This window comes from Tachysurus fulvidraco, chromosome 2, assembly GCF_022655615.1.
Source record: "Tachysurus fulvidraco isolate hzauxx_2018 chromosome 2, HZAU_PFXX_2.0, whole genome shotgun sequence".
Classification (NCBI taxonomy): domain Eukaryota; kingdom Metazoa; phylum Chordata; class Actinopteri; order Siluriformes; family Bagridae; genus Tachysurus; species Tachysurus fulvidraco.
Genome location: NC_062519.1, coordinates 36740683 through 36754608, shown reverse-complemented (window position 1 = coordinate 36754608; position 13926 = coordinate 36740683). Strand labels below are relative to the sequence as shown.

The 13926-nt window shown below is 39.0% G+C and overlaps 1 protein-coding gene across 1 annotated transcript in view; it reads left to right on the top strand.

Annotated features, from left to right (window-relative positions):
- gli2b (GLI family zinc finger 2b) overlaps window positions 1-13665 on the top strand; it is an 82936-nt gene extending 69271 nt beyond the window's left edge. The window contains exons 10-14 of the mRNA XM_027163742.2: window positions 4135-4284; window positions 4667-4831; window positions 6501-6782; window positions 9185-9512; window positions 10568-13665. Coding sequence (XP_027019543.2) covers window positions 4135-4284; window positions 4667-4831; window positions 6501-6782; window positions 9185-9512; window positions 10568-12807 — 3165 coding nt within the window. The 3' untranslated portion in view covers window positions 12808-13665. The remainder of the gene's footprint in view (window positions 1-4134; window positions 4285-4666; window positions 4832-6500; window positions 6783-9184; window positions 9513-10567) is intronic.
- The last annotated feature ends 261 nt before the right edge of the window (window positions 13666-13926 follow it).

The window sequence follows — 13926 nt, the reverse complement described above, 5'->3', positions numbered from 1 at the left end:
TTTAGCCATATATTTGCTATATTAGAATATAAAATATAAAAAAGTCCTAAATTAGATATCATTTACCATCCTAAATGTAATTATAATAACAAATAATATATTATACTCCAATTATTAAATCAGGCAAATTAAACACACTGTAATATATTACTAAATATAACTTACATCATATAAAAATCATTTTATACAATTATTTTTATTATATATAATTTTAAAATGAATTCGAAATACGTTTATTTTACTTTCCTTAATGCCTGACACCGAGAGGTTAATTAGAAGGAAACAAATAAAATCAGTAAAGTTTAGAGCTAGAAGTTTAGCTCTGATGCTACACAGCTGCTGTTTAGCTCATTTCTGTTTATGGCTCTTCATTAAACCATACAAAGTAATACAAACAAACACAAACAGATTATTAAGGATCAAAATATCTTCTACACTATAGTGCAGTTCTGCTTTTTGGGTTTTCTTTGTCCATTTATAAATTGTGTTATATGGTATTAGAATGTGGTATTTGAGGTGAAGGTGTAAGTAGAAACTAGAAGAATAATGTACATTATATTTCTTTATGATGAGATGCCTGAGGGTGGATGCGTGACAAGCTGATTTTGACCTCTGAACTTTTCACAGAGGACTTTGTCCAACCTCTGCCCTGTAAAATCCCAGCGGAAATCAATAATGCCAGATGCCTCGAGTGGCTGGTGCTGTACTGTGTTTGGTGGTTTTAGTTGCTACTGCATTTCAAAGAATAATAATAATAATAATAATAATAATAATAATAATAATGATAATAATAATAATGATAATAATAATTAGCATTATTATTATCATTATTATTATTATTACTACTATTATTATTAATAATAGTAGTAGTAATAATAATAATAATAATAATAATAATAATAATAATAATAGTAGGAAGAAGAACTATTATTATTGTATAATTATATAATAAATAAACAATATTTTTTTATTTTTCATAATACATAGTATTTATATTATACATAATATATAAACATTATTTATATTTATTTATATGTATTATTATTTTGTAATAACAATAATAATTATATTATATGTATTATATATTTATATTTTATATTGTAATTATAAAATGATTTCATTTTATATTTCTGTTGCTTTGTTTGCTTTTTCTTAATATGTGCCAATTTCTAAATATTTTAATTTGTAGAAGCAAATTTAACCTTAAAACTTCCCTTAAATTCATCCAATAAAATTGAATGGCTGTAGAAGTCTGTTCAGATTTTGGAGCTGGCTGTGAGTAGTTGGTGTAGCCTGCTCCTCTTCTGAGCGCATGAGACTTTCACATCAGGAATTTGTTCCTGAATACAACACCTGCAGAGAAAAGAGAGAGAAAATGTTAAATGTGACAGAGGCTTGTTCACGGATCAGCGCTCTCCTTAAGCGATGATAGGCTGTTGGTCTGAGACTGGAATGAGCCGCTTCGTCCCATAATGTACTGGTGCAACATGGGGCAAGGGCACATTCCCCTGCATTCCAGACAAGCAGTGGAGCAGAAACAGAATGCTAGTGGATGGGGGAGATTAGACAGTGTGACACACACACACACACACACACACACACACACACACACACACACACACAGTAAGAGAGAGAGAGAGAGAGAGAGAGAGAGAGAGAGAGAGAGAGAGAGAGAGAGAGAGAGAGAGAGAGTCACATAATAAAAGAGAGACACACATAGTAAGAGACACACACAGTAAGAGAGAACGCGAGACAGAAACACACATAGTAAGAGAGAGAGCGAGAAACACAAACATAGTAAGAGCGAGAGAGAGACACACATGCACACACAGTAAGAGAAAGTGAGACATACACATGCAAACACAGTAAGAGAAAAAGACACACACACACTGCACTTCCTATTGTCCCTGCTCAGGCCCAGAGCTTCAGCTGGATCTTTACCAGATTACACACTCCTGATCGTTTGTTTATACAAGCGATACCCTCTCTAATAACTGCTTATTATGGTCTTACTGAGGAACAAAGACTTCTGTGTGTGTGTGTGTGTGTGTGTGTGTGTGTGTGTGTGTGTGTGTGTGTGTGTGTGTGTGTGTGTGTGTGTGTGTGTGTGTGTGTGTAGTCCTAGTTTTGTTATCAGAGGCCTGACATTAGCGTAACTTGGTGGGCAAGCTGAGCAGATGATGGAGTGTGCACAGATGTGGACTATAATAATGCTCATGTGGAGGAGTAGTGAGTGTATTTGTGTGTGTGTGTGTGTGTGTGTGTGTGTGAGAGAGAGAGAGAGAGAGAGAGAGAGAGAGAGAGAGAGAGAGAGAGAGAGAGGAGAAAGAATGGAAATATGTGTATTTGTGTGCATGCAATATGTAAGATAGGGGAAAAAACAAGAGTGGCTCTGTGTGTGTGTGTGTGTGTGTGTGTGTGTGTGTGTGTGTGTGTGTGTGTGTGTGTGTGTGTGTGTGTGTGTGTGTGTGTGTGTGTGTGTGTGTGTGTGTGTGTGTGTGACAGACGGAGGGTCCATTTGTAGGGGATAAAGAATTACCCCTGGCTGCTGTAGTGCGCAAGTGTGGAGGTGTTCAAGGCTCACTGCTGGCAGCTGTGTGTGTGTATATGTGTGTGTGTGTGTATATGTGTGTGTGTGCCTGCCTGCCTGCCTGCCTGCCTGCTTGCGTGTGTGTGTGTATCTGCATGTGTTTGTGTGTGTATGCACATGTGTGTTGTATGGTCATTAGCAACTGTTTCCTAGTTTTGCTCACCTAACAGTTCCCCAAGTTAAAGTGCAGTTACTTATCTAAATAAATTTCTAAAACAAAATGCCTCTTTCACCAACAAATGTGCAAAAACATTAGCCAAGCCAAGGCTAACTAGAAACAGCTTTACTCCTAATGTTTGAAATGACAGCTACAGTAGCAGGCTAATAACTCGTGATATTTACATACTAGTTAAATGCTAATCGCTAGCTGAACTGATGCAAATTGCCTTGATTAAAGAAAAGTGATTTTAAAAGATAAATATGGATAAAAAAAAAACACCTCATGACTTTACAAATATATGATAATATTGAAATGTCTGAAAATGGATTAGAAAGTGTTTTACTGTAGTAAGTAAATGTTGTGTGAAGTGAAAAGTGATGTGTGAAGTGTGAAGCTAAAGTATAGTTACTGAAAATAGCTAGTTAAATAAATTGTTATTTCTCTTAAAATAATTAAACTGTTAGAAACTAAGTTCAGTTCAAGTTCAAATAATTCAATCCATTTTGTCCAAGACAAGACAGCAGAAGCTACGCAGAAGCTAGCGATCTCTCTGAGATGCTAGTGACACTGTAAGTTATAGTACATTACATTACTCCTGGTTCATGTATCACACAGGAAGTTGGAGTTAACCATTTTCTCCCACAGCTTTACTGTCCCATGACAGTTAATTTAAAAACAAACAAACAATTAAAAATAAAAAGAAACAAAACACTTTTTAACTTTTTCTTTTTTAGGTTGCTAGCTGTTAGCTAGTGGCCTAATTAGCAAAACTATTTCTCTGACAGAAATTAAGGCACAGGAAAAAAAGGGTTTAAAATATCTGAACCTAAATCTTGTTCCTAGAACTAAAGCCAGTATTCAATGTATAGAAGTTTAAGGAATGTTTTTAACCTACTACTCGGTCTGTCACAAATCTAAGTGGATTTGCCCATGAAAACAAAGTTCCTTTACTACAATTGCACCTAAAACTCATCACGTTCTCTTGTTCATGGCTGTCACGGTGGAAAAGCGCAAACTTGATGGATGTTATAGCTCTTAATTTGGCAGATAAGCAAATGCATTCCTAAGGAGCGGCAATCGCGTTTGTCTCTCGAGTTCTCGATTGCACTGCAGATCTGTGCCGGTCCCCAGACGCTGCCGCCTTTAGCGTTGTCTTTTAATGTGACATGGAAAAACAGCACGGCCAATTAAAGATTAAACACAACACTGACATTACAAAGAAAGGCCGACCCCTGAGACGTTTAGAGAGGCTCGGTGAAGGAAAACAGCGCCTGGTGGCTGTGTGGTTAGCTAGTCTGTAGGATACAAATTAAATCTTCTGTGTGTGTGTGTGTGTGTGTGTGTGTGTGTGTGTGTGTGTGTGTGTGTGTGTGTGTGTGTCTAGCACATCAATAACGAGCACATCCATGGGGAGAAGAAGGAGTTTGTGTGTCGTTGGGAGGAGTGCTCCAGAGAGCAGAAGCCCTTCAAGGCCCAGTACATGCTGGTGGTGCACATGCGCAGACACACAGGGGAGAAGCCACATAAGTGCACTGTGAGTGAAAGAATCTGGCCACACACACACGCGCGCGCACACACACACACACACGCGCGCGCACACACACACACACACAAACACACACACACACGCAAAACATGGAGATCAGGTTCTCATGTTTTATATCTGGACATATCCTTAAGACTCAACATTGCAACACTCTACAAATACACACACACAAACATGCCTACACACACACACACATGTGTACACACACACACACACACACACACACACACACACACACGTGTACACACATATCACATCTGGTGTATTAAATATACTTTGATGATGATCGCTCTTGTACTTTTATGTTTTTTGATTATGGATTGTGCTGTATTTGTGTCTGTGTGTGTGTGTGTCCGTGTGTGTGCTGCAGTTTGAAGGCTGCTCGAAAGCATACTCACGTTTGGAGAACCTGAAAACACATCTTCGTTCACACACTGGGGAGAAACCATACGTGTGTGAACATGAAGGCTGCAACAAGGCCTTTTCCAATGCCTCAGACCGGGCCAAGCATCAGAATCGTACACATTCCAATGAGGTAAACATATGCACCCAAACTGAGTCAGACCTTTATACACACACACAAACACACACACACACACAAACACACACACACACACACACACACACACACACACACACACACACACACACACAAAACAAATCTATTTTTAGCTGTCATAGTGCTGGTACAGCTTCTACAATTTTACACTCTTAACTTTAAGGTTATTGATTTTAACAACCACAGTATATTGGTACAGCCAGTATACTTATGGCCTTACAGCTCCAGGATCCCCAGTTTAATCCTGGGAAATTGTCTATCCCGTGTTTTCCAAATTCTCCCCATATCATGTAGATTTTCCGCACGTTCATCAGTTTCCTCATAAAAACAGGTGGTTTGTCTGGAGATTTCCTAACTCACATGCAGTTTTCTCTGAATTCATCTAAGCCTTAACCAGGATGAAGTGTAAATAGAAGGTAGATGCTCAAACATACAATTATAAGTTTTGGTTCATCATTAGTTCAATGTAACAGACATTAACACTGTTCCATACTGATTAACCAGCAGCTGCACTGTGTAGATGCAAAAATTGCTAAAAGTGAACAACAAGCAACATTTAACTGTGTTGTTTTATAATTCTGCTCCTCATCGAGTCCCTAGTGGCAGTAATGACCCACCAACCATCTAATTCTATGTAAATATACCATTTTCATCATACAGTTTCAAATTAAGGCCAGAATTAGATTTGTTTGCATACTCCCTCATCATGCATAGTGATTGCTCCTCCATTCCCAACCTTGTCCCATTAACGAGCTCTGCATGCGAGTGTGTATGCAAACAATGAGGTGTGGAACTAATGAGCATGACAGCCCACAGTGCATTAGTACGAATCAAGCACATCCCCTGCGGAGAGACCACCTGCGGATCGCAAATACAAAATGAAACCCTCCGCCATTTCAGCCCTCAGTATATCCATCATGGCCTAAAAAGAGAGAAAATAAGAGCGATGGAGAAACAAAGATTCGTTCATCACAACTTTTTTTGCAGATGCTCATAAATCAGGGATGCTTTTGCTGGCAAAATGGTAGTGGGGAAGTAGGCGCCCAGTGCAAAAGTTGTTGAATTATTACATAAAAGTTTGTGAGATCAAATCACAGGACCACCCAGCTGCTACTGCTGGGCCCCTGAGCAAGGCCCTCAACTGCTCAGCTGTATAAATTAGATAAATATAAGCTTTTCTGTATAAGGTCATCTACAAATGCAAAATCAGCCTAGTAGTGTCTCAGTAAGTAATCAGTTCCTCTTTGTGTTCATGCAACACCTCAATTGAAACTAAAGTGAAGCAACAGAAGCAGATTATGTCCACATTGTTGTTGTGAGAAAGATCTCTTTCTCTACTTCTAAGATCTCTACTTTAACCCAAGCTTTATTTTCCTTAAAAATGTCTCTAGAAAGATTTGATGAGAGCTTCTGCAGTATATAACAAGATAAGATAAACAATAAACTGCAAGTAATTGCAAGTAGTAACAAACATTGTGTGGAGGAAACTAAAGAAATGTCACCCCACATGTGCTATAGGACTGGTCTGTTGAATCGCTTGAGCCAGTTCAAATCTAATTTGTATAGAAATGAGAGAATCTCAATTCAAATGCTTGTTTTGCTTATGCTTTGCCGCTTGGATGCTAAACTTTATTTGTCTTTACAGAAACCATATGTTTGTAAGATTCCGGGTTGTACCAAACGCTACACGGACCCGAGTTCTCTCCGCAAACATGTTAAAACTGTGCATGGTCCAGAGGCACATGTCACCAAGAAACAGCGCGGTGACCTGGTGCCCCGACCTCCACCCCCACCACGAGAGAATGGCGAGAACGAAGGAGGAATCAAACAATCCGGCCGAGGACAAGACAAGTATGAGGCCAACAGCACCACTAGAGGTGTGGAGGACTACCTGCAGGTCAAGTCCATCAAAACAGAGAACTCTGTGGTATGTTCCCTTCTACATAGTTCAGACAGATCACTTTATTTATCCAAGAGGGTTATTTACATAAAATGTTCTTAAATGAGTTTCACTACATCATTATTTTAGACTCATTTTTTCTCTCACACTCATTGGGTGGTTTAGTAGTGACATTTTTTTCATCTCTGATTAATTCTGCACTAAAAGCAGTCTTGTCCATTACTCAAACTGAAGCACACTAACAACAGCATGTTCACTTTTACAGCAAAAAAAAATCTATCTGTTTCTGTCTAACCTGCCATCTCTATCTTTCTGCTTATGGACTGCACTCTTTCTCCTCTTTATGCTTTTTCACTTTTCCCATGGACAGGCATTACTGAGGTGAGCACTATCTTTAATCCCTTTCCATTCTTTTATTATGTTAGATGATAATTCAGTTACAATACAACATTCAACAATATACCTAACTTTATATTGTGTTACGTTTATTAACCTTGTTGTGTCATAAACTGTTCGGGTCAAATTAACCTGGGACTTAAATGTTGGTTTTAAAAGAAGTTAAAGTAGTTAAAGTACATTTTTCTGACATGGTGATATAAAGCTAGAAAAAAGTTTAAACAGTATTTCAATTAATGTTTATTGTTTTGAAATGATTTATCAAATACAGGTGATGAACAACAATAGAAGCATGAGAAATAAACAATTATTGCAGTCACTGGCTATGAAATACAGCTCTTAAAAATGCATCTGCAAATGTGGATGATTTACAACAAATGCAAAACACTTTTAGTAACCGGTCAATTTGATGTGAACAACTGTATGTCCTCTTTTTTGGAGTGGGGAGGTGAGCATTGGAAGTGGATAATGTGGTGGGGTTTTTTTGAGAAAAAAATATTTGTGAGCCTTATGATATAAATGTAGAAAAGAAGAAAAAGTTCTCACTGACTATAAACATTTCTCTTTTGTAATGAAAATGGTACCGGGACCATAAACATTTAGTCCATAATCAAATGAAGACAATAATTAACACTGTGTTAGAAGCACTATTACTATTTACTACAGGCAGTAGTGAGTTTAAATGTTTAAATTTCTTTTGTCAAATTTAACTATAAATAATAAATAATATTTTTTTATTATTATTTTGAAATTCAGTTTTAAGTTTAAATTCAGTTTAACTTACATTTTTTTAAAAAACAATCCAGAACATTACAGAGTCTTGATTGCTATAAATCAAATTTCTGATCATTTCATTTATTGATTTGTCCTAACATTGTAATTTTCACTTTGAATTTATAGAGTAACATTTGAAATAATAAAAATCTTTTAAGAGTCTGCCAAAACAAAGTAACTGAGCCACAAAGAAAATTTTATTCAATTATTATTTGAACATTATTCATCCAATAGAAAGATACCATGTTCAAAGTAAATTAAAAGATGTGGGATCTGCGATCAATAATCTCTCTTAGCCTTTTTAGATTTAAACTACAGCAGCATATCTTTGGTTCCTCAAAAACCCTTATGGCCCCTATGTCTGCCAACCTCTTCAGAGATCTAACTCATCTAGCACCACAGGATAAAAGCATAAAAGAGTAAATATTCTATCACTAGAGCTGCTTTTGCGTGAGAACAAATAGTACCAATAGTGGAAACACTGTGATCAAGAATGACCTGGCAGTTCACATAAGGACAGAATACATTTATGTTACATATATAGATTCAGGGTGTGTGGTGAGATGACACAGATGTGGAGAGGTGGTGTGCTGTATTTATGTTGGGAGTGATTCCCCCTGTGAATTTGGTACAGACTGTCTGTATAATGCACAAAGACAGTGCCAAAAGAAATTACACTTTGTCAGGCACTTAATCATAACTTTCTAACACAATCAAATAAGGAAGCAAAAGTGATAGAAAGTAACATAACAAATGAAAAGGAAAAGTTTAGCAGAATTCATTTGCACATTAGACATATGATAGTCCAAATTTAAAGACCAGTAAATAGTATTTCCATACTTGCTTTAATGCATTAACCTAATTAAACATTTGTGAGAATTTGAATAAAGAGCAGTGCCATTTATTATTTTTTTCTATGAATAAAGTCACCTTCCATCTTAAACCTAACAATTACCTGACTTAAATAATATATAATTCTGTTGAATTTGCTTCTATGAGACCATATTTCTGAGTTGCACATAAGAAAGTTAGTTGGCACTGCAAATCTCGCAAATCTTCATGGTCTTGATTGGTTCTTTGAGGCTGTTAATAATGCCCTGAGATGGAGTGGCATCTGATAAAAGGCTCCAGTACCAATGTGACCCTGTTAAGGATGATGCAGATACTGAAGATTAATAAATGAATTAATGAGATCATGTTGAACAGACACAATGAATTGACACTTATCCACCTGTGCTGCCCTCTTATTTCTATCTCAGATGTATCAGTCCAGCCCTGGTGGTCAGTCATCATGTAGCAGCCAGCCGTCACCGCTTGGCAGTGCCACCCACCATGACGGTGGAATAGAGTTGTCGGGCCCCGGCGGGGGCAGCATGGGAGACCTGAGCATGCTGGATGACGTGCCCCTGGTGGACTCAACTGTCTCCATGGGCACACTTGGCCTCCACCTCCGCAGGAGTGTCAGCCCTGCTCACAGGCTAAACCACTTGAAGCAAGAGAAGCTGAAGACAGTGAGGGAGTCGTGCTCCTGGGCAAATGCTGTTCCACAAGTTCCTGACACCAAGCTACCACCGATCCCTAGTAATGGTAAGACTAAGAAAATATTGAGTTATATCTGTGTTTTACGGTGGCCGAGAAGTGCAAAACACATTAACAAATCCAAAAACAAATGAACAAACCCGAAAACAAATTAACAAATCCGAAAACACATGAACAAATCCGAAAACACAACGACAAGTCAGACAACCCGGAAAAGGTAGGTATAGTTTGCGAATGGAAACTTACCGATCATCGGACAAGATACCTGTCATTCACCTGTATATCTTGAATGACAGGTCTCTTGTACAATGATCGGTAAGTTTCCATTCACAAACTATACCTACCTTTTCTGGGTTGTCTGAATTGTTGCACAAAACACATTAACAAATCCGAAAACACAACGACAATTCAGACAACCCAGAAGAGGTTGGTATAGTTTGTTTCATATATTTATTGGTTTGCACACAAAAAAAAACGTGAAGACATTTGGATAACGATAACCATGGTATAGTTTGTGATTGGACCACCTACCGATCATTGGACAAGACACCTGTCACTCAAGGTATACATGAAGTTCAACAGTCTGCCGCAGGGTAAAGTTGTAATGGATGGATGGAATGGATTACTGTGGATTAATTTTGTTATTTTCTTATATTTAAACGGAGAACTTTACACATTACACATAAGATTCCATACCTGTATATCTTGAGTGACAGGTGTCTCGTCCGATGATCGGTAAGTTTCCATTCACAAACGATACCTACCGTTTCCGGGTTGTCTGAATTGTCGTTGTGTTTTCGGATTTGTTAATGTGTTTTTGGATTTGTTCATTTTGTTTTCGGATTTGTTAATGTGTTTTGCACTTCTCGGCCACCGTTGTGTTTACTTTAGTCATCCATATTATTAAAATATATATAAGAAATAATGTATGTTGTCCACCAAGAATTAATGAACCTCTTGAACAAGTCCTAAAATCCAGTTCAGAATTTTCCAGATGTCACATAATCACAATGACAATTGTGACAAACTCAGTTTACTCGCTTTGCTTTTTTAGATTTTGATAAGTATGCTATTATTCTAATACCTGCTTCCTTTTTTCAAAGCTTCCTTACTGGAGAGCTCTGGACGTGTTGGCAATATTCCTGGACCCATCACCGGCCTTCGTCTGAGTGATATTTGCCCTGGTGAAACGACAGTTCTGTGTCAGCCAGCGGAGCGTCGAGACAGCCTGGCTAGCACGGCAAGTTCAGCTTATACACTGAGTCGCCGCTCCTCTGGTATCTCTCCCTGCTACTCCAGCCGCCGCTCCAGCCAGGCCTCACAGGCCGGCACCCGTCTAAACAACCTCAGCTCAGCCGACTCGTATGACCCCATCTCTACAGACTTGTCACGACGCTCTAGCGAGGCTAGCCAGTGTGGAGGCCTGCTCAGCCTCACCCCTGCCCAGCACTATCGACTCAAAGCGAAATATGCCGCAGCAACAGGCGGTGCTCCACCCACTCCTTTACCCAATATGGATCGCATGAGCCTGAGGACACGAATAGCCCTGCTGGGAGATCCACAAGAAACAACTATGCACCCACTTGGCCTTCCCACAGTGCCCAGAAGATGCAGTGACACAGGGTATTCCACTACTAGCATGATGCCCCATGAGGTACCAGGCAGCATAATACGACGGGCTAGTGATCCAGTTAGACGGGTGGCTGTTGATCAGCAACGTCTCCAGCAGGGGCAGCGCTATAACAGCATGAGCAATGTGAACCATAATCCAACACTACATTTTTCCTCTTCTAACCGCCACTTGTCAATGCAGAGCTATGTCCGCTCTGATTCTAATCTACATCGCCTCCAGTACCCTGCCCGGCCTCCCAGCATCTCTGAGAACACTGCAATGGACACTAGTGACATGGATGGTTCAGTTAATGGCATTGCTGATGAATTGATGTTGCCTGATGATATGGTCCAGTACCTCACCTCCAATGGAGATTCTACACAACACAATGGGTCTGTGTACCGGCACCAGCAAGCACAGGGCTTCCTAGTGAATGGTGGACCTCCACCTCAACCATGTTACTACCAGAGACGCATGGCAGTTGTGGATGGCACAGCAAACAACATGACGCAGCAGACATCAGCTTCTTGCCAAACTAGTACAGCCCAACAGCACATGTCTCCCAGTACCAACAAGAGCCACATGCCTGTGCAGTGGAATGAGGTTAGCTCAGGGACAGTGGAGGCATCTCCCAGTCAGATCAAGCAACAGCAAGCTTTGGAGTGGGGAAATATATCTGCTCTCCAGCAAAAACAGAACTTTGGCCATATCTACGACCTCAAATCCAACCAGCAAGTAAGATCCATGAGTCAGAACCTTGCACATGCTGCTCAACAGAGTTCTATGCAGAGGAATGAGGTTATGGCCCAAAGGATTAACTGTAGCCAAACTCTTAGGCAGCAGGGCAACAAGAACCACCAGAATGAGCACATTCACAGCCAGCATGGATACCACCAAGGCAACGACACTAACAGAAGCACCAACCAGCATATTACAGGAGGCAATGGAGATTTCTCAAACCCATCCAAGAAAACAGTGCAGGCCATGAACATGCAGAATAACAGGGTAAGAACTAAGCCAGTGGTCAGTCAAAGCCATGTAAATTTTGTGAATAATCAAGGAGATTATTCCCATATGAACAGTGATCAGCATAGCTATGATACTCTTTCCCAGAATCCTATCCTGAACGGAAACCATGGTGTCCTGCAGCCAAGGCCGCCCACAGAACCTAAGCCCTTTGCCAGGCAGCACTCGGGGCCAAATACAACAACAGCACAGCAACCTGGTTATCCACAATCCCACTTCAGCCCAGCATATGACACCTCCGAAGCTAGCCCCAAAAAGCCTGCCAATGTGGGTGTTAGTAAAAAAGACAGCAGTGCCATGTTCTACACAGGACAGATCCACATGTTTGAGTCCAGCAGTCTGAATATGCATGACATCACAGAAGCAGTGGACTGTGGCATAGACAATGTACCAAAGGCTGCTGTCAGCTCCCCAGGAACCAATCAAGTCTCAAGCACGGTGGACTCATCCAGTGGAGTGGAGCAGACCCAGATTGACTTTGATGCCATACTGGACGATGGCGACCACTCCAGTCTCATGTCAGGAACTATAAGTCCTACTATCCTCCGCAGTCTGTCTCAGAATTCCTCCCGCCTCACTACGCCCAGGAACTCTGTGACATTGCCTCCAGTACCTGCAGGAATCACCAACATGGCCATCGGAGATATGACCTCCATGTTGACCGCACTGGCAGAAGAGAGTAAGTTTCTTAACATGATGTCTTAAAAGGTCCAACAGGAAGTAGAATTTGTGACTGATGACCTTAATAAAGAACTAAGACTGTCCTAGCATTTTGTGTTTTTATACATCTCTGAATTATCTGTATTATCCTGTATAGCATTAGAACAAACACTTAGTAGTATCCCCTTTGCTAAAAAAAAAAAAAGAAGCCATATTTTGCCTTAGATCAATATATGTACTGTATATAAATACAGAAAATTTGATAAACTTCAGTCCAGTATTTTTGTATTCTCTTTTATGGTGGTGAAACAAGAGTAGCAACAAGTGCCTAGCTATGCAAACGCATATGCTGGAAAAAAATTACATGAAAAAAAGAGACTTGCAGAATTAAATTTGATTGTTTTGAACATACAAAGAAAGATTGTACATTATGTAAATCACAAAGGTTTGACTCTTTCTATGTGTCTATGAGACAAAAAAAAAAACTGAATGGTAAGGAAAATGTTTAATAGGAATAGAGTAAAATGAAAAACACTTTTTACCTATGCGATATAGTCTCTCTTCAAATGTCAGAGAATAATACTCCATAGAACTGAAATGATACTATACTTTTAAAAGTATACAGTGAAGCTTTTTATGCATCATTGGTCAAGTTTTTATTCTCATTCTAAATACCAACACTGACATACCATACAGCATCCAAAGGAAGAAGATATTTCTTTCACAGATACAGAACAGGTTTATTCAACTGTATCCTGCAAACTAATTTGCTTGGACATTGGACTCTGAACCCTGATGTGGCATTTAAATATTTCATTTTTTTGTAAGTGAACATGTGTATGGATCTGGGTCTGTAGATATCTTTTGTACATTTTTATGAAATACATTATTGTTTTTTTTCTACCCCGGTGTTGTTTGATGAGTTTATTTCTTGTGGGTGAAAGATTTGTAATAATGTTAATGTTTTACTTATCTGCTTTATCTCAATGAAGTTGATGTGTAATTGTCTAGTCTGCACTTCCACAAGCCCTTTTATAGAAAAGGTATATACACCTCCAGTAAAAAAGGAAGCCTGCACTTCTAAAAGTTTTCTTCAATTTTACTATTTTCTACTCTTTTAATAATAATAATAATAATAATAATAATAATAATAATAATAATAAT